This window comes from Epinephelus fuscoguttatus, linkage group LG4, assembly GCF_011397635.1.
Source record: "Epinephelus fuscoguttatus linkage group LG4, E.fuscoguttatus.final_Chr_v1".
In the NCBI taxonomy this organism is placed as follows: Eukaryota; Metazoa; Chordata; class Actinopteri; order Perciformes; family Serranidae; genus Epinephelus; species Epinephelus fuscoguttatus.
The window spans coordinates 202256-229203 of NC_064755.1; the positions used below are offsets into that span (position 1 = coordinate 202256).

Consider the following 26948-nt stretch of genomic DNA (forward strand, 5'->3'; position numbering starts at 1 on the left):
TATAATTTTGTCAGCACGGCAGTGCCCCGCTCCCACTATGAGACCTGAATGGCCTGCAGTGAATGCTGCATTCAAGTGACGTTGGCATAATCAGAAAAACTCTTTCTGACTGGGAAAATTCAAGAATACCCCCTCATGTCGGAAAACAACTCTGTTGGTCATAATTTCACACAGACGCGCACACTCTCTCTCTTTCACACACACACACACACACACACACACACACACACACACACAGATGCGCACACTCTCTCTCACACTTTGCACGGTATACTGGTACCAACGGTAGACCGCGGCACTAAAACTCCACAGTACATATCAGTGTTTCCGCTACATTCATTTAGCCGCTGCTAAATTATTGCCGCTGCTGCTGCTCCTTCAAAACATTTTTGCAAATGCACCACCACTCTGAGACATCTGTGCACTTGTACAGCGCAGCAGCCAGTATAGTGAGGAGAGCAGCGGTGAGGGGAGTGGGGAGTGGGGGAAGGCTCCTATTTAGGGATGCACCGAATATTGCAAAAAAACACACATTCGGTAGAGTAAAATGAACAGTAACGGTGAATCCCGCCGGTTGTGGGTTGAACAGGGGTCACAGACACGGACAGGAATACGTATTCCTGTCAAATACGGCGGCGCATTATAACGGCTTACCGGCGAAAAAGTCCGGCTCCAGGTGAATAACTTGTTGTCATGACTGCCCAAAAGTACCTAAACAGCTGAGCCATGGCGGCATGTGGTGTATCAGAGGAGAAACTTTAGGGACTGTTCGTTACTTATGAAGGGACTGTTCTTTACTTATGAAGGGACTGTTCTTTACTTGTCAGGGGAGGAGGGTGGCTGGTCGATTTTTATTTCATTTATTTATTTTATTTTGATCCCCCCTATGTTAATCACTTATTGATGCTGTTTTTGAAGTATAAATAAGTCAATAAGTAATTTATTCCATTGGAATATCATTGATGTATTCTAGAAAAGTGATTTATCTTTTTATAAAGGACAAAAGGCACATCTACCTCATTTTTGCTGTGGTATAGTGATACTACTCAGAACTGTTATACTGTCACTGGTATCGTACCGTGGGATCCAATTTTGGTACCGTGACAACACTATCTCACACACACACAGACGCGCTCTCTCTCTCTCTCTCTCTCTCTCTCTCTCTCTCTCTCTCTCTCTCTCTCCTAATATGAGATAAAAGAACAACTGAACCCCATTTACATTCGTGAAAAGGTATTCATTCGAATGAAACCATAAGCCAGCATTCTTTAAACTTATTTTTTTGTTACTATGGAATGCACTTTTTCAGTTTGTTTACATAGACGAGTCTAACTTGTTCAGTGCAATCATTTTCTATCGTTATCGTGCATCCCTAACGAAAATGCCCGCTGCGACCCGTACGAATGTCGTAGAATGACAAAACCAGAACTGGCACGCTCGTCTCATCAAGACCTACAAATCTTGCGCCGTAACCACTGACATAAATCCAACAGGAAGGGCGCTATTGCCCTTTCAATGTAAGATGTCGTTTTTCACAAATTCTCTCTCTCAAAAAATATTTCCTCCTACACCGTTTATCCTATCGATTTCAAACTCGTACACATGACAGACCAAGCCCTACTAAACAATTCCTCTGAACAACTTTGTCATTACTCGAACAGTTTGGATTTTATGCCGTGAAACCAGTTTCAGGATGTGGGTATTTAACTGCCACTTTTCTACCAATACCTGTTTGACTCTGAAGAAGACGCAGTAGCATCGAAACGTCAGTCTGTTTGCACCTTATTAAAAGCTCTGCAGTTTTATCGAGTGCTCTAGCCTCCTTTCATTTGGGTTCAGTCATTTTGGCCCACTTGATGTACTGTCTGCTATTTTGTCCTGTGCTGTGAGCACTGATCCAGTTTTATTTTTGGCTGAAGCGCAAGAGTGCCTTTCTTCAATAATTACTCTTGTTTTGACTGCCAAAGGATGAAGGAACAAAGAAGAAGTGGTTGGAATTTATTTTTGATACAACCTCCACAATACAACCTGGACATTTTATTGTGTTCCCCGTATTTTCCTGAGGACTGCTTCACAACTGGCAACAAATTACTGCTGGATTTTTTTTATTTTTTTTTGGACAAATCTGGAGATTTGGGATCACAACCTGTATGTATGCTTAATGTATTGTGAATCTGTTGTGTAAAAACAAACTAGGAAACTAGGCTAGCTGCTACCGAGTGTTGAAGTGTGGAGTAGGTGGCTGTAGGAGCTAACGTTAGGCTGTACACCCAGTGCTTAGCTGTAGACCTCGGCTAACTGGCTAACCAAAGCTATTGTTTTAACATGCTTTTGCTACTTGGCGTACAGAAAGTTAAACTGCTAGCTGGGTGGTGTCAGTAAGATGAATTTAATGACTGAATTGTGGAGACAGAGCTAACAGAGCTAAGATGTGCAGCATGTCCATATTGACAAAAGTTGACACATTTCTATGTGCGATGCCCGAGCTAAGCAGTTACTGCCACTAGCACGAGCGATTAGCCAACAGGCAACAGTCAGACTGGGGGTGGAAGTAAGAGCTACATTTAATTGTCAAAATGTGTGGCTGCCCTTGGAGTTTGGTTGTGAATCGGCTTTTAAGGAGGACCTATTATTCCCTTTTCCTTGTGTTTTACACAGCATTATAGCTGTAGGTCTTGGCTAACCAGCTAACCAAAGCTAGTGCTTTGAAATGCTTTTGCTATGCGGCATCCAGTTACACTGCTAGTCTCAGTAAGATGAATTTAACAAATAAATTGTGGAGAGTCTAACAGAGCTTACATTGCGCAGCATGTCCATATTGACTAAAGTTTCAACATGTCTATCTGTGATGACTGATCTGAACAGCTAACTGCTGCTAGCTCGAGCGATTAGCTGACAGGCAGCAATCAGACCTGCATTTATTTGTCAAAATGTGTGGCTGTACTTGGAGTTTGATTGTGAATCGGCTTTTATTATATGTTTTAATGAAAATGTATAACGTGTTTTTATTACTTGTGTGTGTGTGTGTGTGTGTGTGTGTGTGCACATGTCTATGTGTGGGTGAAATGTTTGACCGTATAACACAATAAATAGTAGTAATGTTATTGTATGAAGCGTCCATAGCGCAAAATAATATAACTTTAGTTTATGAAGAGATAAGACGGAGCCCTCTCCTTTCCTTTTATATGCTTTACTCACAAGTGTGTGAATTGACCTGGATATGAAGCGTCCATAGCGCCAAATAATATAATGGTAGTTTCTGAATAGCTAAGATGAAAATAAATAAATAAATAAATCAGCAGCGGCAGTCATATTTTAGCAGTGGAGCACCCCCGCTGTTAGTTGCATATTGGGGAAACCATGGACGTCTTTAGACCTGGGCATTCCTGGCTATAGCCCTGGATCTTTTGGACTCAGCTCCGGATCTTTTAAGCCTCCGTTTTTTTTTTTTTTTTTTTGTTTTTACTAATAAAGCACCTTGTTTCCAACTTAAGTCTGATTTATGGTCCTGACGTACCTACGTCGTTGCTGTGACGCCGCCGTGAACCCTTCGAACTTCTCTGTCACTCCATTTCGTCGAGATGCAATTCACTGCCAGAGCGGTAGGGGGCTGTGTTCCTTTCCTGAATGGTTATTGTCGTCTCTAGTTGATCCTTTGTTTAGCTTCCGGCTTTTCTGTTCACAGTGAACAATGGCGACCGAGAGAGAGAGTATCATGCTAGAGTTGGAATTGTTGGATGTCGAAGAAAGTATGTTAATACTGCAACATCGCAATAGAAAAAGGAGGAGAAGTAGGAGATGGGATGTGCGCCCATTGAACCAACTGAGGCAGAATATGGGAATACGTTCGACCTCTGCGAGACCTGGACGAAGAAATGCACTTCAGGTAACTATAGTTCTCAGGCATCATGCCTGATTTCAGGCCTAGAGCAGTCTCAAATTCATATGATACTTATTTCAGATGTCTTGTTACCATTGTTTTATTATGTGGTGTGTATTTAATGTTTTATGTAGGACTAATGAGATGGAAATTAGCTTTCTGCTAAATCTGGTGTGCCCATCTTCTTGTTTCTTGTAAATGATCAATGCAAGCACATGTCCCTAAACTAACTAAATAAATAAATAAAATAAATAAATAGTATGGAAGCCCATTTCCATTATGATATTTGAGTTTAAAAGTTGAAGTTATGTGATAAAATGTTATATAAAAAAGTTATAGTTTAGAGATAAAGTCAAAATTATGAGAAAATGTTGAAATTATGAGATAAAAAGACATATTTATGAGGTAATTATGACCTTTTATCTCATAATTTTGATTTATCATGGGGATTTTTTTTGCTTGTGGAAATGTGCTTTCATACATTGTATACATTTTCTCCTGGACAACTTTTCAGGCTCACAAATCTTTTCTTGTTTTTTTTTTCTTGTTTGCTCCTGCAGGTACTTTAGAATGTCAGCAAGTCGATTTGACGATCTGCTTCATTGTTTGCAGCTGCTGATATCTCACCAGAGCACACACTCCATGCCTGTTGATGCTGCCCAGAGACTTGCAGTCACTTTGAGAATTTTAGCGTCTGGTGGCAGCCGACAGGCTATTGCAGCAAGCTTCAAGTTGTCCTCCAGCACTGTGTCTGCTGTACTGTCAGAGGTCTGCAAAGCTTTATGGAGGGCCCTGCAGCCTTAATTTCTTCCATGCCCTTCAACTAGCCAGTGGGAAGCTATTGCTGCAGACTTTTGGCGATTGTGGAACTTCCTGAACTGCACAGGAAGAGTCGACGGGAAGCATGTCAACATAAAGGCATCGCCACGCTCCGGGAGTGACTACTTCAACTACAAGGATTGTCACTCCATTGTTATGATGGCAACGTGTGATGTAAGGTATTGCTTTTTTTTTTTTTTTTTTAAATTATTAGGGCCCGAGCACCTAGCGGTGCAAGGACCCTATTGAAATGCAAGGATTTTTTATTATTAGGGCCCGAGCACCTAGCGGTGCGAGGACCCTATTGAAATGCAAGGATTTTTTATTAATATTATTATTATTATTATTATTCCTCCAAATGAATTGCCTTTTTGGGAGGCTTAACATACCCGAAAACTCATGAAACTTTGCACACATCTCAGAACTGGTGAAAAGTTTGATATTTTAAGGGTCTTGTGCGTGGGTTCCAAAAAATGTCTCATTAGCACCCCCTACAAAAGTGAGGAAACAGCCCCTGAAGCTAGTTTAACCTACATGTATGAAACTCGGCAGGCTTATGTAACACTCCAGGACCTACAAAAAAGTCTCTTGGAGGCATGCTCTAAACCCAACAGGAAGTCGGCCATTTTGAATTTCCTGTGCAATTTTGATGCATTTTTGGCCATTTCCAGGGGTCATAAATGAACGAACTAGACCTAGAGATTTCATCCGATCGACTTCAAACCATGGTCTGTCCCATCCCAAGACCTTGAAGATGAAAAGTTATCAAAAGCTTGAGTTTTCGTCAATGCGTGTGACCGTGGGATGGCGTCAAAGTTAGGGGTCTCGTCACTAAACAGGAAGTAGTTTATAACTCCAGCATACATGGTCCAATCTTGCCCAGACTTCACAGGATTGATGACAGTCCCGCCCTGAACACATCTACATGTCAATAATTAGAGATAAACATAGCGCCCAGGAAATGTCATGTTTTAGACTTTAATGTACATCTCCTACAGACTTGACCAGATCCACTTCAAACTTGGTGAAAAAAGTCATAAGACATTGATGACGCTTTATTGTGGAAACTGTGAGTTTTCGTCAAAGGGCGTGGCCACGGTCTGGCGGCGAACTTTGATGTTTCGCCGTGATGATAAACTTTGCTGTAACTTGACTCCACATGGGAATATCTTGCCAAAACTTCACACATATGATGACAGTCCAGCCCTGAACGCATCTACAGAGGAATTTTGAATCACCGCCATAGTGCCACCTTCTGGCAACAGGAAGCTGCTTCAACATTCTTTGATGTCCCGCTTCTAGCAGGTTAATCAGACCCACCTCAAACTTGCTGGTCTAAGTCCTGAGAGCTTGATGATACTTAAAAATGAAGCTTTTGAGTTTTCATCAAACGCTGTCACCGTGGCGCCACCTTGTTCGCCATCAAACACGATGTTGTTTTGAAGGGACAAGGGATGCTTAAAAACTCACCAAACGTGGCACACACATCACAAGTCACAAGTCCTGTTATCTGATGTGATTTTTGTGCTTTGATGCACCAAGATGGCTCAACAGCACCCCCTAGAATATTTCAATTAAGCAGCCCCCAAAGCTGGTTTGACCTGCATGTATGAAACTTGGCAGGCACCTGTAACACTCTATTACGTACAAAAAAGCCTCTTGGAGCCATGCTCCAAAACCAACAGGAAGTCCGCCATTTTGAATTTTCTGTGCAATTTTGGTGCATTTTTGGCCATTTCCAGGGCTCGTAAATTAACGAACTTGTCCTACAGATTTAATCAGATTGGCTCCAAACTTGGTGAAAACAACAAAAACATGATGTATAATTACTGCACTCTCCAAATCCCTCTAGCGGAAAGAGGAAGTGATACAAAATGTGAAATGTCGTTCCAGCACTGTATCAAAGATATGCAAAGTCACTCCTGCATGCGATGTCTAACTTTGACAGAAATGAACTGACGCATCAGAAGGCGTCCTGCCAGCTCTCCCGAGTTGCGTGAAGGTGCGAGGGCCCGTTCATTGCTTCTTGCAGCTTTAATTATTATTATTCCTCCAAATGAATTGCCTTTTTGGGAGGCTTAACATGCCCGAAAACTCATGAAACTTTGCACACATCTCAGAACTGGTGAAAAATTTGATATTTTAAGGGTCTCGTGTGCGGGTTCCAAAAAATAGCTCAGTAGTGCCCCTTACAAAAGTTTGAGGAAACAGCCCCTGAAGCTAGTTTAACCTACATGTATGAAACTCGGCAGGCTTATGTAACACCCAGAGACGTACAAAAAAGCCTCTTGGAGGCATGCTCTAAACCCAACAGGAAGTCGGCCATTTTGAATTTCCTGTGCAATTTTGGTGCATTTTTGGCCATTTCCAGGGCTCGTAAATTAACGAACTTGTCCTACAGATTTAATCAGATTGGCTCCAAACTTGGTGTATGTAAGCGTGACTACGTTGTGACCAAAAGTTATCTCAGGATTTGCCCAGTGTTGAATGGCGTGCACGCTGCCAAGCGTTGAATCTTGAGGTCTCGCCATGAAAAACGAAGTTGCTGTAGCTTTGGCATAAATGGTCCTGTCTCCACCAAACTTCACATGATTCATATTAGTCCCGCCCTGAACACATTTTCATTACCATATTTCCTGATACTCATAGACCCACCTAGTGGCGACAAGAAGTAGGTCTCATCAAACAGTTATCTTTCGATTTATCTGAAAGTTACGTGCTGTGGTGTATATTTGATGTACAAAAACATGATGTATAATTAGTGTGCTCTCCAGCTCCCTCTAGTGGAAAGAGGAAGTGATACAAAATATGAAGTGTGTCATTCCAGCACTGTATCAAGGATATGCGGAGTCACTCCTGCATGTGATATCTAACTTTGACAGAAATGAACTGACGCGTCAGAAGACTTCCTGCCAGCCCCGAGTTGCGTGAAGGTGCGAGGGCCCGTTCATCGCTGCTTGCAGCTTTAATTATTATTTTTATTTTTATTTTATTATTTTCTTTAACAAACGAACAACATACAGACAGTATATAAGAAAATAGCAAACAACAGAAGACCCAGGGGTTACATTACATAAAAAAGTTGCACTGGGTACAGATATTTAGTGTTTTATTAGCCTTTAGATCAGTCAAAGTATTAAGTAACTTAAAATAATGCTCAATTTCTTTCTGATAGGTATCGCTTCACCATGGGGGGCATTTTCACGAGAGCAAATTTGGTTCGATGCTGCTCGACCATGAGCTTTATCTGCCTGCACCAGCAAAACTCCCCGGAACAGAAGTCCCCCATGTGATTGTCGGTGATGCTGCCTTCCCCCTACATTGCAATCTCATGTGTCCCTTCCCAGATATGGCACAGACTTAATTTCACACTTAATTTTCATTGTAATGGCCACTTACTTTTGTTTGTAATTCACATGATTGTGACACAACAATGTTCTATTTATTAATACTCTACTGTGTACTTTCCTATGCAGGGACAAATCTGAGCATGGAGAAGCTGACCTTCAATTACTGTCTTTCCAGAGCCAGGCGGGTTATTGAAAACAGCTTTGGAATCATGGTGGCAAGGTGGAGGATTCCTGGGCGACATGTTGAGTTCCTGCCAGAGGAGGTCGTGGATGTTGTAAAGGCATGTGTTGTCCTGCACAACTACCTGGCCTACACAGACGAACTGAACACACCAGAGACCAGAAACATACCACCAAGCTTTGCGGACTCAGATTCAGGTGGACCAGTGGAGCCTGGGGAGTGGCGAAGACTGGTAGCAGGGGACTCAAATCTGGTGGGATCCATAGATCCCTCACAGATGTCAAGGAGCCGTTCAACCAGAGTTGCCCAGGCTGTCCGCAATGATTTGACTGCCTTCTTTCAGTCACCGCAGGGAATTGTACCATGGCAGAACGACATAGTGTGCCGTGGCACTCTTGGCTAGTACAGATCAAATTACTGAGTCATAATATTATTGAAATTGCTCATATTGCTGTCATCATGTTTTGTAAACAGATGTTTTGGGAATAAACAAGTCCAAATGTGTGCTGTGATAAATGCTTCTATGTTTTCATAGTATCAATATTTTCATCTATGAAATATTCAAAATTGTGCATCATTATTTCCCAGAGGCCAATGCAACATTCCTTTTGAGTGGAGCAAAATAAATACAAGTTATTTCCTCATCCCAGTATTGTTTTTGTAATTCCACTAACAACAGCTATAGGTGATAACGAGAGAAAAATTCACATTCACGGTTCACATTCACTTCGTGATGGTTAAAATTGTTTTTCGTGACAATGATGAAAAAAGTTAGTCTGGAGCCCTGGTTTTCAGAATGGTGTACATTTTTAACTACCATGTGAGTGTGAATAAATTTCAGTTGTGAAATGAACATGCATTGGTAATGTGCAGGAAGTACAAAAGGGCAAAAATCCAACATTAATAAAAACTCAAATATAACAAGTTAACCTATTAATATACCTATATAGGTGTGTATATAAAAAAAGAAACTATATATATTAAACTATTATCTGAACTAAAACAGCGCAAGACTGGTACATTAATGTACAAGTATAAAGTGTAACTCGCATTAAAACAGGTGAATATTTAAACATATATAATTCATGCTTATTAGTGTTCACTTGTTTTAATGAGTTACATTTTTACACTTTAATAGATTATAGCACAATAGTTTATATATATATATATATATATATATATATATATATATACATACATATATATATATATATATACACAGTACAGGCCAAAAGTTTGGACACACCTTCTCATTCAATGCATTTCTTTATTTTCATGACTATTTACATTGTAGATTCTCACTGAAGGCATCAAAACTATGAATAAACACATGTGGAGTTATGTACTTAACAAAAAAAGGTGAAATAACTGAAAACATGTTTTATATTCTAGTTTCTTCAAAATAGCCACCCTTTGCTCTGATTACTGCTTTGCACACTCTTGGCATTCTCTCGATGAGCTTCAAGAGGTAGTCACCTGAAATGGTTTCCACTTCACAGGTGTGCCTTATCAGGGTTAATTAGTGGAATTTCTTGCTTTATCAATGGGGTTGGGACCATCAGTTGTGTTGTGCAGAAGTCAGGTTAATACACAGCCGACAGCCCTATTGGACAACTGTTAAAATTCATATTATGGCAAGAACCAATCAGCTAACTAAAGAAAAAGAGTGGCCATCATTACTTTAAGAAATGAAGGTCAGTCAGTCCGGAAAATTGCAAAAACTTTAAATGTGTCCCCAAGTGGAGTCGCAAAAACCATCAAGCGCTACAACGAAACTGGCACACATGAGGACCGACCCAGGAAAGGAAAACCAAGAGTCACCTCTGCTTCTGAGGATAAGTTCATCCGAGTCACCAGCCTCAGAAATCGCAAGTTAACAGCAGCTCAGATCAGAGACCAGATGAATGCCACACAGAGTTCTAGCAGCAGACCCATCTCTAGAACAACTGTTAAGAGGAGACTGCGCGAATCAGGCCTTCATGGTCAAATAGCTGCTAGGAAACCACTGCTAAGGAGAGGCAACAAGCAGAAGAGATTTTTTTGGGCCAAGAAACACAAGGAATGGACATTAGACCAGTGGAAATCTGTGCTTTGGTCTGATGAGTCCAAATTTGAGATCTTTGGTTCCAACCGCCGTGTCTTTGTGAGATGCAGAAAAGGTGAACGGATGGATTCCACATGCCTGGTTCCCACTGTGAAGCATGGAGGAGGAGGTGTGATGGTGTGGGGGTGTTTTGCTGGTGACACTGTTGGGGATTTATTCAAAATTGAAGGCACACTGAACCAGCATGGCTACCACAGCATCCTGCAGCGACATGCCATCCCATCCGGTTTGCGTTTAGTTGGACGATCATTTATTTTTCAACAGGACAATGACCCCAAACACACCTCCAGGCTGTGTAAGGGCTATTTGACCAAGAAGGAGAGTGATGGAGTGCTGCGGCAGATGACCTGGCCTCCACAGTCACCGGACCTGAACCCAATCGAGATGGTTTGGGGTGAGCTGGACCGCAGAGTGAAGGCAAAGGGGCCAACAAGTGCTAAACACCTCTGGGAACTCCTTCAAGACTGTTGGAAAACCATTTCAGGTGACTACCTCTTGAAGCTCATGGAGAGAATGCCAAGAGTGTGCAAAGCAGTAATCAGAGCAAAGGGTGGCTATTTTGAAGAAACTAGAATATAAAACATGTTTTCAGTTATTTCACCTTTTTTTGTTAAGTACATAACTCTACATGTGTTCATTCATAGTTTTGATGCCTTCAGTGAGAATCTACAATGTAAATAGTCATGAAAATAAAGAAAACGCATTGAATGAGAAGGTGTGTCCAAACTTTTGGCCTGTACTGTATATATACACTGGACTATATTATCATATACCTAATAATTGATGAAAATACAAATACATGAAATTCTCAGAGTCAGAATCAGATTCAGAGTGGACTTTATTGCAATAACAACAAACAAACTTGTAAAGTATAAACTTAAGTATATGTGTAATGGTCCAGTGCAAGAAAAGTAGATAAAGGTACGTTGATGCAAAAGTTAACATAACAAATTAACAAAAGAGATAATGGAAATCAAATTAAAACAATACATCCAAAAAAATCACACAAACACACACACAAAGAAAATAGCACTTTTATCTGAAAGTTCACTGCTGCTTCATGCTGTCATACAGTAGCTGAAGAACTTCAAACATGACATCAAGCCGCTTCTCATCAGCACCCTCCTGAGAAAATCAGCCACAGTTTCACCAAACCTGGAGCACTCATCCCTGGTGTCCTGTGTCAACCTCTGGTGCAGTTCCAACCGCTTGTCGTGAAACTCAGCCAGCTGCTTCATGAACAGCTCATCCTGGTCCCTGTGCTTCCTTTTCTGTCCCATCCGTGACACAGGAGAGGACAGCAGGGAAAGCGGGGACAGCGTGGACGTCGAGGGCAGCGGGGACGGCTGAGTGGACACTGAGGGCAGCAGGGACGGCTGAGTGGACACCGAGGGCAGCAGGGATGGCTGAGTGGACACCAAGGGTTGCTGTGAGCAGGATGACGGCGGAGGGTCATCTGAGGAGGGTGACGATGGCTCCATGCTGGATGCTGGAGATGTTTGGGGAGAGGGGGTTCCTTCCTGTGATAGTGAAAAAGCAGACATTTTAGTCAAATGCAACATACACATAAATGTAAAATTACTACTAATTCAAAAATATCTTATAACACAGAGGGAGCATTTTACTACATGATGTGTACTTTTAAGTACATTTTGCTGATAATATTTACGTACTTTAACTTAAATAAGGTTGTGAATGCAGGACTTTAACTTGTAGTGGAGTACACACTGTGGTATGAGAGGTATTAAAGGATGTGGAATCTTTGTCCACCACTGCATAATGTGTAGTTTTTGTGAGAAATGCATGGATTAACGGAGCTATGAAGACGGCATGAGTTCTGTGGAAAACAACAGGTTGGGGAGTGGGGGAAATTATTGGTTTTGTTAATCATGCCCTAGCATTGTTAGCTTAGCTTGCCCAAACCGAGAGGCTACCAGTAAAGAAAAATGAACTTATATTTACCTGTGCATCATAATTTGACTCCGTCTGTTGATGCTTCATGTGTGGAGCCAACCAGGACAGAAAGGTGTAGAAAGCAGGGACTTTTTTTCCACCTGGATCCCCGCTTTGTGAGGCCTACTTTTTCCTCAGGTGGATGTACAGTATTTGTCCCTGAGGTTTTTCCATCTCTTCAAGCAGTCCACCACGTCCAGGCCAATGTTCTGTGATATCTCCCTCCAAGAATTTTGTGCCATCTGGCAGTCTTTGTAGTGAGGTGATTGTAAAGGTACTCATATTTTCTGACTTCCTCAATGAGTCGCTCCTCGACTTGATCCATGCTCCATCCGTGTACAGTAACAAGATGTTTAAAGATGGCGGGGATGGCGCAATCTGGAAATACAGAACCGGAAATACGTTGCTACCAAGCAAACCGATTACAGCCCTCTTGGTCTGCGCTGGGTCTGCATCGCCTCGACGTGTAGTTACATTTTTTGGGAGGTGCACGTCAGGCTACGCCAGGGGCTATGGTGAGCCTCCTGCGTAGCCACGTACCCTACGACGTAGGTACGTCGTTGATTTAACGCAGGACCATAAATCAGGCTTTAAAGTCCACGGCACGGCACAGGAGCACAACAGACAGCAGCGCACGCAGCACAGCAGTACAGCAGCACAGCAGCACACAACACACTCACTGTCACACCAGCTTACATAGCATATGTACATGACTATATGTTTGATATTTTTTTGTATATCCCTAATAGTGTATACACATACAACTGTCCGTTTCGTTTTTTTTCATATATTTCCCATTCCAAACTGACCAGTACACACCATCTAAATGTGAAACAGATTTACTTTTCTGTGCTTTGGAGGCTCTATCTCGCAATAGATTGGTCGATTTGAGTCACTGACACCTTGTTTGATTCATTAGAGCCAACAGCACCAACACGAGATTGACAGCACTGTAAGCCAATCAGAGTCAGCAGAACGCCATTGTGGGGGAGGTTTTGGCTGCCGTATGCTGCCATTGTTAAGCTTCCGCCCAGGTCCTAAAGCCTATCATGTTCGCCTAGATTCATTTGAATTCAGCACATGTCCGTCTACCAGGACATACCGTGTTTTACCGGTAGAATAAACTTTTCACAGCAAAACAACAATGGCAAGAGAAATTTTACAACTATCGTTCGACGAAACGATTTGTGTTGTTGTTGTTCTTTGGCCTCTATCTCTCTGATGCTTTGGTGTACTGTGCTTTGGCGGACATGTGTGGAAACAGCAGAGCCCCAGCTTTCATTTGAGATGAATGTGTGTGTGTGTTTTGCATAAAGTGGCGTTGAGTTAGAGCCCAAAATATGGTGTGTGGGTCAGCATATTGGTGCTGTATGGAGTTTGATTTGATGTTATTCATTTAGTTGTTGTTTGAGCTGTGTTTGGGGCATGTAAAAAGGGTTTGTTACAGCCTTGTAGCCCAAGTTCTGCTGTTTAATTTGATGTGCAGCATCACTATATTCTTCATGATCAGTGCATTGTTTCACACTGTTTTTGCAAAGGGTTTAACAGCTTTTAACCAACAATTTGGGCAACCCAATAATAGAAGACGAATGCTCATTCTTTGTCAAAATTCTTTGTCAAAATAAAAATCACATGTTTAACAGGGAATTATTCAAAATTTTCCCAGGGGAGAAACCCCTGGACCCCCGGGTAAAAACCATACACCATACACACCTGTTTGCATCCCTGGAATATGTATGTTTGGTCTGCTTATTTTACAGGGAGGGGACAAAACTGTTTAGCATTTTAGATGTTGACCATGGATGGGTATAGTTATGTCTTACACACTGATTTAGACAGCACGCTAGTTCAGCTAATAGCAAATTGTTACTAATAAGCTAAAATAACAGCTGTCTGTGTAGACTAACTTATCGTAAATTTGGCAGATACTTTTAAACTTAGCTGCTGGCTGAGACAAACAGCCCCTCTCTCTCTACCAGCACAGGACAGGAGGACAGGATAACAGAGGACAGCAGGACTGGCTTACAGTGACTGATAAAAAAAAAAAAAAAAAAAAACTTCACTCAGTTTTGTCATGTCAAGAATATTATTTATACAGTGATGTTGCTAAAAATTACTGTTGCTGCTCTGGAAACAACATTTAGTTATATTCAAAATATTCAGTTATCCTGTTCTGAATTTATTCTTTTTAAATTGATATGTTTTCTAAAAAGCAATTATCACAGGACATGCCTGTTCTGATGATACAAGTCAGCGATCCTGAAATGTGTGTTTCTCTTCTATAATACACATTCTAACATCTTGGAGGCGACGTCTTTCCACATATGGGCTTCCTTCGCCTTTCAAACGGGGCAGAGCACTGTGGGAAACAGTAGGAAAGACACAGCCCGAGGGGGAACCGGGATCTGACACAACACCGGAGGGAGAAGCAGGTCCATGGAGCTGTGCGCCGGATGAAAAAACAAGCGTGTCACACTGAATGCGCGCCGAGTCTGAACCTTCAACACTCATCTCTTCTTCATTGGACAGGACAGCCTACTAGGATAACCTTACAAAAACTTAGCGATTCAACCCGCAGTGGTTAAAAGACTTTCCTTGGCTTGTGTACGATCAGGCCAAAAAAAGCAATGTTTTGTAAATACTGTATGGGGGCCTACTGTGTCACAAAAGAGGAGCTGCCCTTCACCAAATTTGGCCCATTATTATGCTCCTCAAGAAGAACGGTATAAATGTCAGTGCAACATATGACAATCATGTGCGCTGTGCTGAAATGATAGGGCAAATAGCGGACAAAATTCTACGAAAGAGTGCGAGGTACGTTTGGCTCACTGAAGATGGGAAACCAGCGAATAAACTTGACAGACAGCAAGAAGACTGATGTGCATTGAAAACATTCAACACTGTTAATTTTTCATGTTTAAATGTGAAAAAACCAATTTAATTGATGTTCAACAATATATAACTGCATTTCTGATCAGAATCAAATTAATTTCACCAATAAACATGTTTACTAACTGTCCACCTGGGTGTGTTACAAAATGTTTCTTTGTGCTACTAAAATTTTTAACTTGCTAGCACCAGTGCTACCACCTAAAAAAGTAAGCGTACAGCCCTGCTGCATCACATTATCACATGCCTTTGACTTTGTTATGATGTTAGAGCAGGAAAAACATTACAGTGCCCTCCAAAAGTATTGGAACAGTGAGGCCAATTCCTTTATTTTTGTTGTAGACTGAAAATATTTGGGTTTGACATCAAAAGATGAATATGGGACAAGAGATCAACATTTCAGCTTTTATTTCCAGGTACTTACATCTGGATCTGATACACAACTTAGAAGATAGCACCTTTTGTTTGAACCCACCCATTTTTCATGCGAGCAAAAGTATTGGAACATGTCACTGACAGGTGTGTTTTGTTGCCCAGGTGTCTCCCAGTTACACTGATTATTCAAACAATAAATAGCACTGAATGTCTGAGCTCAGTTTCAGATTGGGTACGATAGATTTTGCCTGTGCAGACTGCATTTAGAGGTGGAACCAACATGAAAACCAGAGAGCTGTCTATGGGTGAAAAAGAAGCAATTGTGAATCTGAGAGAAGATGGACAATCAATCAGAGCCATTGCAAAAACATTGGCCATAGCCAGTACAACCATTTGGAATGTCCTGAAGAAGAAAGAAACCACTGGTGTACTAAGCAACAGACGTCGAACAGGAAGACCAAGGAAAACATCAGCAGTTGATGACAGAAACATTGCGAGAGCTGTAAAGAAAGACCCTAAAACAACTGTTAGTGACATCAGCAACAACCTCCAGAGGGCAGGAGTGAAGGTATCACAATCAACTGTTAGAAGACTTCATGAACAAAAGTACAGAGGCTACACCAGAAGATGCAAACCACTCATTAGCAAGAAGAATAGGAAGGCCAGGCCGGAATTTGCCAAAAGGTACAGAGATGAGCCTCAAAAATTTTGGGAAAAAGTTTTATGGACTGATGAGACAAAGATTAACTTTTTCCAAAGTGACGGAAAGGCGAAAGTTTGGAGAAAGAAAGGATCTGCTCATGATCCCAAACATACAAGCTCATATGTGAAACACGGTGGAGGTAATGTCATGGCTTGGGCATGGCTTCTTCTGGGACAGGCTCTTTCATCTTCATTGATGATGTAACACATGATGGCAGCAAAAATGAACTCAGAAGTCTACAGAAACATTTTGTCTGCTAATTTAAAGAAAGATGCAACCAAACTGATTGGGAGATCCTTCATCATGCAGCAAGATATCGACCCAAAACACACTGCCAAAACAACAAAGGAGTTCATCAGGGGCAAGAAGTGGAAGGTTTTAGACTGGCCAAGTCAGTCTCCAGACTTAAACCCAATAGAGCATGAATTTTACCTGCAAACAACAACTGAAAGAGGCTGCAGTGAAAGCCTGGAAAAGCATCACAAACGAAGAATGCAAAAGTTTGGTGATGTCAGTGGGTCACAGGCTTGATGCAGTTATTGAAAGCAAAGGATTTGCAACTAAATATTAAGTCTCATTCACTTTAATCTATTTTATGTTTATATGTTCCAATACTTTTGCTCACCTAAAAATTTTGTGTTCCATTACAAATAATGCTATCTTCTATGTTGTGTATCAGATCCAGATGTAAATACCTGGAAATAAAAGCTGAAATGTTGATCTCTTGTCTCATATTCATCTTTTGATGTCAAACCCAAATGTTTTCAGTCTACAACAAAAGTAAACGAATTGGACTCACTGTTCCAATACTTTTGGAGGGCACTGTATATATATACGTATATATATATACATCAACACCTATAAAAGGCATAGGTTTCAAACCAAGTACGAGACCTCATATTGAGTTGGAGGAGAAAGAGGGAGAAACTTAAACAGAGCTAGTAGACCCTCATGTCTCAACATATCACCCTGGCGACTCTGTTATTACAGAGGAATCTGAGCAAAAATGTATTCTTTTAGCTTAGTTTTACCCTCAGCAAAGGTTGTAAAACAGACCCCATATGCAGTAATTTGAAAATTATTTTATTTTTCTTACCAACTTTTTTTTTTTTTAATTCGTTTATTTTTTTTTTTATCAGGGACCATGCACAGAGAACATTGGACTCAACAGAGTAAAGATGCACTGCACCAGATTATAGCTTTTTCGCTAGTTTCCATCTGCAGTCCCTGAGGCAGGCAAAAAAAGAAATAACAAGAGAAAAATTAAAATATTACAAAGAGACATATAAAAAGACAGACTGAAACGGTACAAGAAAATAGAGTGCATTGAAATCCATGGGACAATGCACACACAGCGTCCAAAGTGCGAGTGCTCACAGTTCCAGAAAACAGTCATACAAGGTGCACATGCCCATACAGAGCGCAAAGTGCAATGAGGCAGATAGAACACCCACATGTCTCATTTGGTCTTCATGTAATCTGTACATAAAGTGCATGGTGCAAGATGAAAACAAAATAATCACAGCACAACATAATCATTGTCAGATAAAAGGTATGAAATGGTTGTGGCAATACTTGAAATATATACAAGAAAGGTCGATTCAGGGAAACAATTAATAAAAAACACAAGGAACTCAATATTTGAATTCAATATTTTACAGACTGTAGATGACCTGATGAGGCTCGTCTTCCCCAAAATCCCCATCCCAAAGGACCTGGCATCCCAGTATGAGAGACCATAAAAGGAGGAAGTGGTTGCCTTAGATGTCTCTCACTTTAGCCAAGGGGCAGTACGATGGCCAACGCAGTGACCAGCCAGAACAGGAAACTTGTGGTGTATCGATAGTACAACACAGGATGGGATAGACGCCTGAATGGAAAGAATTGGACACTATTAGTGTTGCAGATAAAATGCTACTGTGTTTATATTTATACATCTATAGTACATGTTTTGTAGTTTTTGTTTTTTACATTTGCTGATAATAAAGTTCTTATGACAAAAGACTTATTTGTCATTTCTTTATGTTTTTTTTTTTTTTTTTGTATAATGAAACCGAAGTGTTCAGGATTGAGTTTACACAGTTGTATCTTATTACATGTCATAAAAACATACTCTTCTTCAGTTCTGTGCCATAAGGGTCCATAATCATACGTGTAAATGTTGTGGATGTTCTGTGGGGTATACGGATTCAAACAGTCAGGCTCCAGGCCTGGATGGTGTATCAAGCATGTAGGATGAACTGGAACCTGGTCCATTACCCCAAAACTAATAGGAAAAAAATAGACACAAGGCATACTGTTTAATAAGTAAGCAAATATAGGATCAAGAATCAACATCACTGCATAAAACAAATACTGATCCAGGAAGCAACAGTGTTTTTCTATGAAACTTTGATTTCATATAAATGATATAGAGAAACTGTGATACATTGTGGTACATATTGTAGATTACAAACACAAGGTGAAGATGATTATAAAATGCAGCTACATTTTAGTAGAATGGGTTCAGTAAACATGACAGCTAAGACATCTGAATGTACCAGTTATTTCTATTATGTTTTTGTATAATACAGAAATCTGTCATTTCAATCTGCTGTGGTAAAATTGATGAATTCACGGGTTCAAACTTTTGTGGTTTTAACGGGGAATGTGGTAGTAGCAGAATTTATAATACCTTTGGTATTATTACCCAACACATGCTACTTAGTCTGATAATAGATAAGGCTGCTTAGATTAAAAGAACTTATTCTTTACACCACGTCATCTAACAGCTGAATGCTGCTGTTGGTGTTTCCATGTTATGTAGTAACTGACTATATTCTTAGAAAGCTTTTGTACTCTGCAGCAGATGTTTCCAACTTTATTTAGTCAGAGGGCAGATATACAGTTATTACCATAATGTCAGATAAGTTACAGTTATAATGTTACAACCGAAATATAAGACGGCTACAAAATAAAAACTTACCACTGAGGAGAAAAGTCCAGCTCCAGTGTTTATTTTGAAGCGGAGTCTGTCGGCTTGTGTTTCTTCACTCAAATTGATGAGGGGGAACAGACGCCATTTTTAGCTTAGCCTTTGTTGATGTTTTGAGGCAGCCTCTGGAGGTGAAGTCATATAAGGTAAGGGGCGTGACATTTCCGACACACTCTAAGCGTTGCACCAATCAGAGCAGACTGAGCAAGCTGACCAATCAGAGCAGACTGGGCTGCTGGGGAGGCGAGACATATCACCATCTGCTGAAGCAGTGAGCAGTACAAGACAAATAATGTATGTATTGAACATTAAATAGACTTGCACCGATTACAATTTTTTGGGCCGATACCGATATCCGATTTGCAGAGTGTTTGGATGGCCGATTCCGATTTTGGCCAATTCCGATTTCATTTTTTTCAAACCACTTTACAGCACACAAGATACTGCAATATTTTCTATCTTTGCTTTTATTAGAACATTTTAACCAAGATACAACCAGCTTTCAATAATTATCTCAAACAAACAAACAAAAACTGTTTATTAACCTGTTATTAACTTCAAGTACAGTATTAAAATAAATAAGTAAAAAAAGGCATACATAAATAATAACATAGATAAATAAAATAATAATTCTTGGTGTATAGCATTTGTGGGTAATTTCTTGAATAGACAAAAAAAGTAAAAATATCTCCTGTGGAATATTCACACAGGTCTTCAGGACGCACCCACCAGTAAGTGCACGGACACACGCATCTTCGTCACACGGACACGCGCCTCATCAGTTTAAAGCGGCACAGTGCAGCAGTAAGAGCTCCGCAGTTCAGTTTAACACGGACAGTTAAGAACTTTCTTCTTCTCTCTTTTGATGTATGTGTGTGAATGATTAAGGTGAGAAGCCGCCCATGTTTTACTTCCTCACATCGCCCAAGCTGTGAGTTGCACATGTGTGTGTGTGTGCGCTGATGATGTTACACGATGTCAATCATGCGGCCTGTTGGGAATTTGACCGGCGTTTTAATTCGTCATATTTTAGACTGACCGGCCGGTCACAGGTCATGGCCGATCACATGAAAACCAGCCCGATTCCGAGCACTGCCGATAAATCGGTGCAAGTCTAACATTAAAGCACACAAATCTATTCCAATAGATCCCAATATTACATACTTATATGAATATGACCCTGAAAAAAGCATAGTAGGTCTCCTTTAGTGCACCAGAGCTGGATGACCCACCTGCTGGTTCCCAGTGTGCTGATCAGCTACAACAGCACCAGAGAGAGAGTTATGCGTAAGAAGGGGACTGTGTGCTGGTGTTGTTCTGCAGTTGTAGAGCAATGGTAATGGAAAACACATTCAGCATATATTAACATCACCAAGATGTGCTGATGACTGGGACAAGGGAAAAAAAAAACTCCTTATCCCTGCTACTTTCAAGCAGCCTTAACGCAAAAAAAACCCTCAAAAGCAAAATGGGATTCAGTGTAGACATTGCAGGTGTATTAATAGAAACATACTGAATATGATAACGCACAGTGTGGCTTGACCCAGATGTGCTGATCATTGGCACCCTTCTATAATGTAGTCTGTAATGACATGACAAGATATAACAACCTCAACAAAATAACCAATAACCACCAGATGATATTTTTCCTGGTGGTGCACTGGTGGAAGTGGAGCGCAATGTGGTATGGTATAGTAAAGCGTTATGTGACATTGTAAATGTAATAACATTTCCTGAAATCCTGTTGGTAATGTGTTATATTACTTTGTTATTGCTAAAACATAATACATTACTGTAACGTGTTACTTTTGTCACTCATTACATTAATTCAACACCAGCTCAATAGGGTTTGCGGAGCTAAACAAAATCGATGTGGAGTCCAAATTGGGCTATGAGAAGACAAACACTAAGCGGAAGAAAGTGAATGGTTAGTGACAGACATAACCAACCAACTGGGTCATCAGATATATCCACTGGGGATGAACCCAGCATTGCTACACATTCCCTTGGTCATTCATTCATTCATTCATCTTCTAACCGCTTCATCCTCTTGAGGGTCGCGGGGGGGCTGGAGCCTATCCCAGCTGACATCGGGCGAGAGGCAGGGTACACCCTGGACAGGTCGCCAGACTATCGCAGGGCTGACACATAGAGACAAACAACCATTCACACTCACATTCACACCTATGGACAATTTAGAGTTATCAATTAACCTAGTCCCCAATCTGCATGTCTTTGGACTGTGGGAGGAAGCCGGAGTGCCCGGAGAGAACCCACGCTGACACGGGGAGAACATGCAAACTCCGCAAAGAAGGGCTCCCACGCCCGGGATCGAACCGGCAACCCTCTTGCTGTGAGGCGAGAGTGCTAACCACCACACCACCGTGCCGCCCTCCCTTGGTCATGTTTTGGTTAATTATAATCCTTACAAATTTAATCTGTTTGTTTACTGGAGGTACAGCCGAGTGCATGTCTGCTGTGTTGGAGCATTTGAGGAAAATGATGAGATTGAATGGTATAATTGCTATTCACAAGTGCCCAGTGTGGAATAACAGCTACAATAATTGATTATAACATAATGTTAATGTGGATATGGTACAACGAATCTTATATGGGGTTTTTTTTTCTGAATAATATTTTTTCACATTTCCAACTGTAAAGCACACACACAAACACACATCTGTACACTATGCACTCACACAAACACACTGCAATAATAGCTTGCAACCACACACACACACGCATGCACACACACACACACACACACACAAACACACACACACACACACCAAGTACTCACGGAGCTGGTGAATGTCTCTCCAGCCCCTGCTGGCAGGACAGGCAGTGATGGTAACCAGTGGACATGAGTTTCCAGCCAAACTGCCACAAAGAATCTGCTGCTGGAAAAACACTTTGGTGGGATCCACTGATTTCTTCAGGACCTTCAGATGAGCCTGACAGACACAATAAATGGACAACTGAGTGGTCATGGTCATGGACATAGAAGTCCTGATGCCTATGCAGTGCAATCATGTACAGCACCATGTTTTCCTTTGGGATGCCTCTTTACTCCGGCAGATAGCATTTGAAATAAACCAGGGACAGTGAGCTTAACTTTCATCTCACTCAGGTTGTTTGAAGGTATTAAAATCTTAATGGATGAACAGTGTCACCTGTCTCATGATGGTTAAATCGTACTCATTTGCTGTATCACATATATTGTGGAGGAAATAAGATGGTGCCCAAAAGATATGTTTATAAACATCCCGGGGACCGTTTGCAGTGACCATATCTGCAGAAAAAATGTCATTTGCCAACATATTTACTTTATCTTCGTACCATTACCATTTGTGGCAACTAAAGCACTATCCTTCATAGTTTTAGTCCAGTTTTAGTCCAGGAAAATTCAAAATGTTTTAGTCAATGAAAATTAGTGAGATTGTAGTGAACTTTTAGTCATTGTGTTTTCTTTGTTTCTTGTTTTTTGGGGGTTTTTTTTGGTAGCACTTTATAATACAGCCCGTGTTTTACGATGTAACTCCCCGTGTCTTACGGCGTAACTTCCCGTGTCTTACGGCGTAACTCCTCTAAGACCTGCCGGGGTCTTACAGTGGAACTGCTACTGTCTTATGCTGTCACTCCCAGTGTCTTATAATGGAACTTCATGCGTCTCACCTTGCACTTACTGGGACTTCCCGGGTGACTCTCTGACATCTACCATGACATTTTGGGGGAGCCTATATGGTTTAGTTTCACTTATGACTTACAGTGTAACTCGCTATGTCTTACAGTAAAACGTCTTACAGTCCAACTCCTTTTGTCTTACCATGTAGGCCTACTTATTAAAACTTATAACTATAAAATCAGATATGATTTACTACTGCAATATGTAACCTGTTTAATCACACAATGAGTGTAAGTACCAGGTACCTGCATGGTAAGGAAGGGTGAACAGTGTGCAATTTATAATACAGCCCGGTCCCGAAAAGTACAGTGTAGGTCTCTGGTAATTACAGGAAAGTCCCTGGTAGGTACAGCAGAAGTCTTGGGTGCTTAGAGTGTAAGTACCAGGTACCTGCATGGTAAGGAAGGGTGAACAGTGTGCAATTTATAATACAGCCCGCTCCCTGATAAGTACAGTGTAGGTCTCTGGTAATTACAGGGAAAGTCCCTGGTAGGTACAGCAGAAGTCTCGGGTGCTTAGAGTGTAAGTACCAGGTACCTGCATGGTAAGGAAGGGTGAACAGTGTGCACTTTACAATACAGCCCGGTCCCTGATAAGTACAGTGTAGGTCTCTGGTAATTACAGGGAAAGTCCCTGGTAGGTACAGCAGAAGTCTCGGGTGCTTAGAGTGTAAGTACCAGGTACCTGCATGGTAAGGAAGGGCGAACAGTGTGCACTTTACAATACAGCCCGGTCCCTGATAAGTACAGTGTAGGTCTCTGGTAATTACAGGGAAAGTCCCTGGTAGGTACAGCAGAAGTCTCGGGTGCTTAGAGTGTAAGTACTAGGTACCTGCATGGTAAGGAAGGGTGAACAGTGTGCACTTTACAATACAGCCCGGTCCCTGGTACTTACAGAAGTCTTGGGCACTTAGCATGTAAGTACCAGGTGTCTGCGTGGTAAAGAATAAAGATATTTTATAACTCTGAAGTTGTCATTGTGTGATTAAACAGGTTACATATTGCAGTATGATTTTCGTGTATTTTAAAACTGTAAATCATATCTGATTTTATAGTTATAAGTTTTAATAAGTAGGCCTACATGGTAAGACATCAGGAGTTGGACTGTAAGACGTTTTACTGTAAGACATAGCGAGTTACACTGTAAGTCATAAGTGAAACTAAACCATATAGGCTCCCCCAAAATGTCATGGTAGATGTCAGAGAGTCACCCGGGAAGTCCCAGTAAGTGCAAGGTAAGACGCATGAAGTTCCATTATAAGACACTGGGAGTGACAGCATAAGACAGTAGCAGTTCCACTGTAAGACCCCGGCAGGTCTACTGTAAGACAAGCGAAACTACACAACAGGTTCCTCTAAAATGCCATGTAGATGTCAGAGAGTTACCATGAAAGTCCCAATAAGTATATGGTAAGACACGGGAAGTTATGCCGTAAGACACGGGGAGTTACGCCGTAAGACACGGGAAGTTATGCCGTAAGACACGGGAAGTTATGCCATAAGACACGGGGAGTTACGTCGTAAGACACGGGGAGTTACGCCGTCAGACACGGGAAGTTACGCCGTAAGACACGGGGAGTTACGTCGTAAAACATGGGCTGTATTATAAAGTGCTACCTTTTTTTTTAATATTTAAACTAATCCAGTAAGGCTATTTTTTTCTACAACTACAAAATATTTCTACAAGCTTACAAACTGTCATTTTTCCAGCAGTGTTTGACAGGTTTAAGGGACTTACTGATCATCATTTGAAAAGCTCAACATCTCTGTATTTATGCTCTCAAAAACTTTGACACCACAAATAACTAATCTGTGACAACTAGTATTTATACCCAGGTTCATTGTAAACTTTGACTTCTCAATCTCATTGTTAAGAGGCAGAAAAATAACTTCATTAAAGCATGAATTCTTTCTTAATCTGAAACATGTTAGTCTGGAGATTTAAACTTGTGTCCTCTCACAGAGTTGGTGATTAAAACTAAACTTTCATCTCTGTCAGAGAAAACTGATCTGAGCTCAGACTGTTTACGTACAGCACAGCTACACTCACAGATAGCTGAGCCTCCTACCTGCCTGTCAAACCACATCAAACCACAAACCTTCTCTAGTCTGGACTGAGTGGAGTCCTGCAGGGATCAGCTGTGAGGTCCAGCTGCCAGTGGCTACTTGCTCCACTGCCGTTCAGCAGCTAACAAGCGGAGCTAACTGCTGACAGCCACCACTGCCTTTCCATGCTGATATTGAGCGAGAGCCAGGGTACACCCTGGACACGTTGCCAGACTATCAGGACACTTCATCTATGAATCGATTCACTAAATTTCACACTAGTGGGTTCTCCTTGAACTTTAACTTAAGTAAATAAACCTGGCTCACTTTTAACTGGGTAAATTGCCATGGTAACCTGTGCTACACAGATTAAATTTTCCTATTACATCACTGGAAAAAAAAAATGAGTCATCATCCCTACTGGATACTGAGAGTGAGAAAAGTACAGAGTATACGGTATGGTTAGAGGCAGAGTTGGGTAAGGGTTACTTTAAAAGTAATCAAAGTACTTTACTGCGCTCCTTTTTTTTTTAAATGTAACCAGTTACTTTACTGCATTACTCTCTGAGTAAGGTAACTCAAGTACTTTTAAAGTACTTTTGAGTATTCTACATTTCCTATTGGGCAATGGACCACAGGGCATTTTTTTGTCTCCAAAATTAAAGTTATGGACCACTTGCCCTTCACTGAGATCCAGTTCTCCCATCACAGCTGTCACTCTGACCAGTAGAAACACAGAACGATCTGTTGCCGTAGACAACTGTATGACAACAACACCCCAGCGTTTTTAAGACTTCCTCTAGGGATGTTACCACACAGAGCAAAAGGAGGAAATGATGGTGTGAAACAGCAGAGGCACCTTATCAACCCGGTGAGTTACGTTACTGTCATTAGCATCAAGCTAGCAAACAATGTTACATCCTCATGGAGATGGACATAAAGTAATAACATTAACAAATAGTGCTGGGGCTTTTACTCACCACAACTGCAGAAGCTACCAGCTTCATTTGAAACAGACTACATTATAGACGGTCCGTTATTTATTAATCCCTCTGTGTTTTTACATTCTTACTTTTTATCCGCTGCCATCTGCTGATGCTTTTAGGTGACTACAACATTTCGGCTGGCACATGAACAGACGTAGTGACTCAAATAATAGTAAAAGTAATACAAATAGGACAAGAATAACCTGATGACATCACACAGGTCGTGAAAGACGACCAGGGATAATTGGTGACTACCATCGTGTCGTGTCTGTCAACCAAGTCACGGTACAATTTTATGACTCCACAATCGTGTTATGTGACAGTGACTTTCAGAACGGGCAGAAAAGTCGTGTAGTGTGTACCAGGCATAATGCAAGTCCTCCTGAGTCTGATCTGTCTGTCAGTGAGTCCTCCTTCACCTTTTTTTAGACTCCACCGTAGACAATGACAGCATTTCTTCTACCACGTAGCTAGCCACAAGCTTCGTGGCTTCTTTCGGACTGATAAGTTAAACGTTATCTCCGTTATTAGAACCAAAAGACAGTCATTGCTGTTTCGGAGCTGAAGGACCAGCATTCTAAAAGTAACGGAAGTAAATGATGGCTTGTTTGAAAATGTACTCAAGTATTTGATTACTCAAACAGCAAACTAATGCGTTAGGTTACTCGTTACTGCAAAAAGTAATCAAAGTACTCTAACATGTTACTTTGTAATGCATTATACCCAACTCTTGTTACAGGAATAAAGAGCAATACTATAGATACATGCGTTACGGCCAGCCATATTTTTCATTGTGTATCTTTTCTTGTATATGGCCACAGGGATGTTTCAGGAGAGTGACAGCTATAGCTTTTTGTGAAGATCTTTGTGTTCCCTCCAGGCAAGATTAGGGGACTTGGCGTGCTTAATGCCATGATGCCGAGGATGCTGCCAGCCACTCGCTTTCCTCCCCAGCCTTCTGCTCATTGAAACACGTTGTTATTTGTGTGTATTTGTGCTTCGTA

At 41.1% G+C, this 26948-nt stretch overlaps 1 protein-coding gene across 8 annotated transcripts in view; it reads right to left on the reverse strand.

Annotated features, from left to right (window-relative positions):
• Positions 1–26948, reverse strand: part of LOC125887522 (cytosolic carboxypeptidase 4) — a 668935-nt gene that overhangs the window by 173384 nt on the left and 468603 nt on the right. For all 8 annotated transcript variants that reach the window (XM_049574398.1, XM_049574403.1, XM_049574402.1 and 5 more), the window contains one exon: positions 22029–22182. In XM_049574398.1, coding sequence (XP_049430355.1) covers positions 22029–22182 — 154 coding nt within the window. The remainder of the gene's footprint in view (positions 1–22028; positions 22183–26948) is intronic.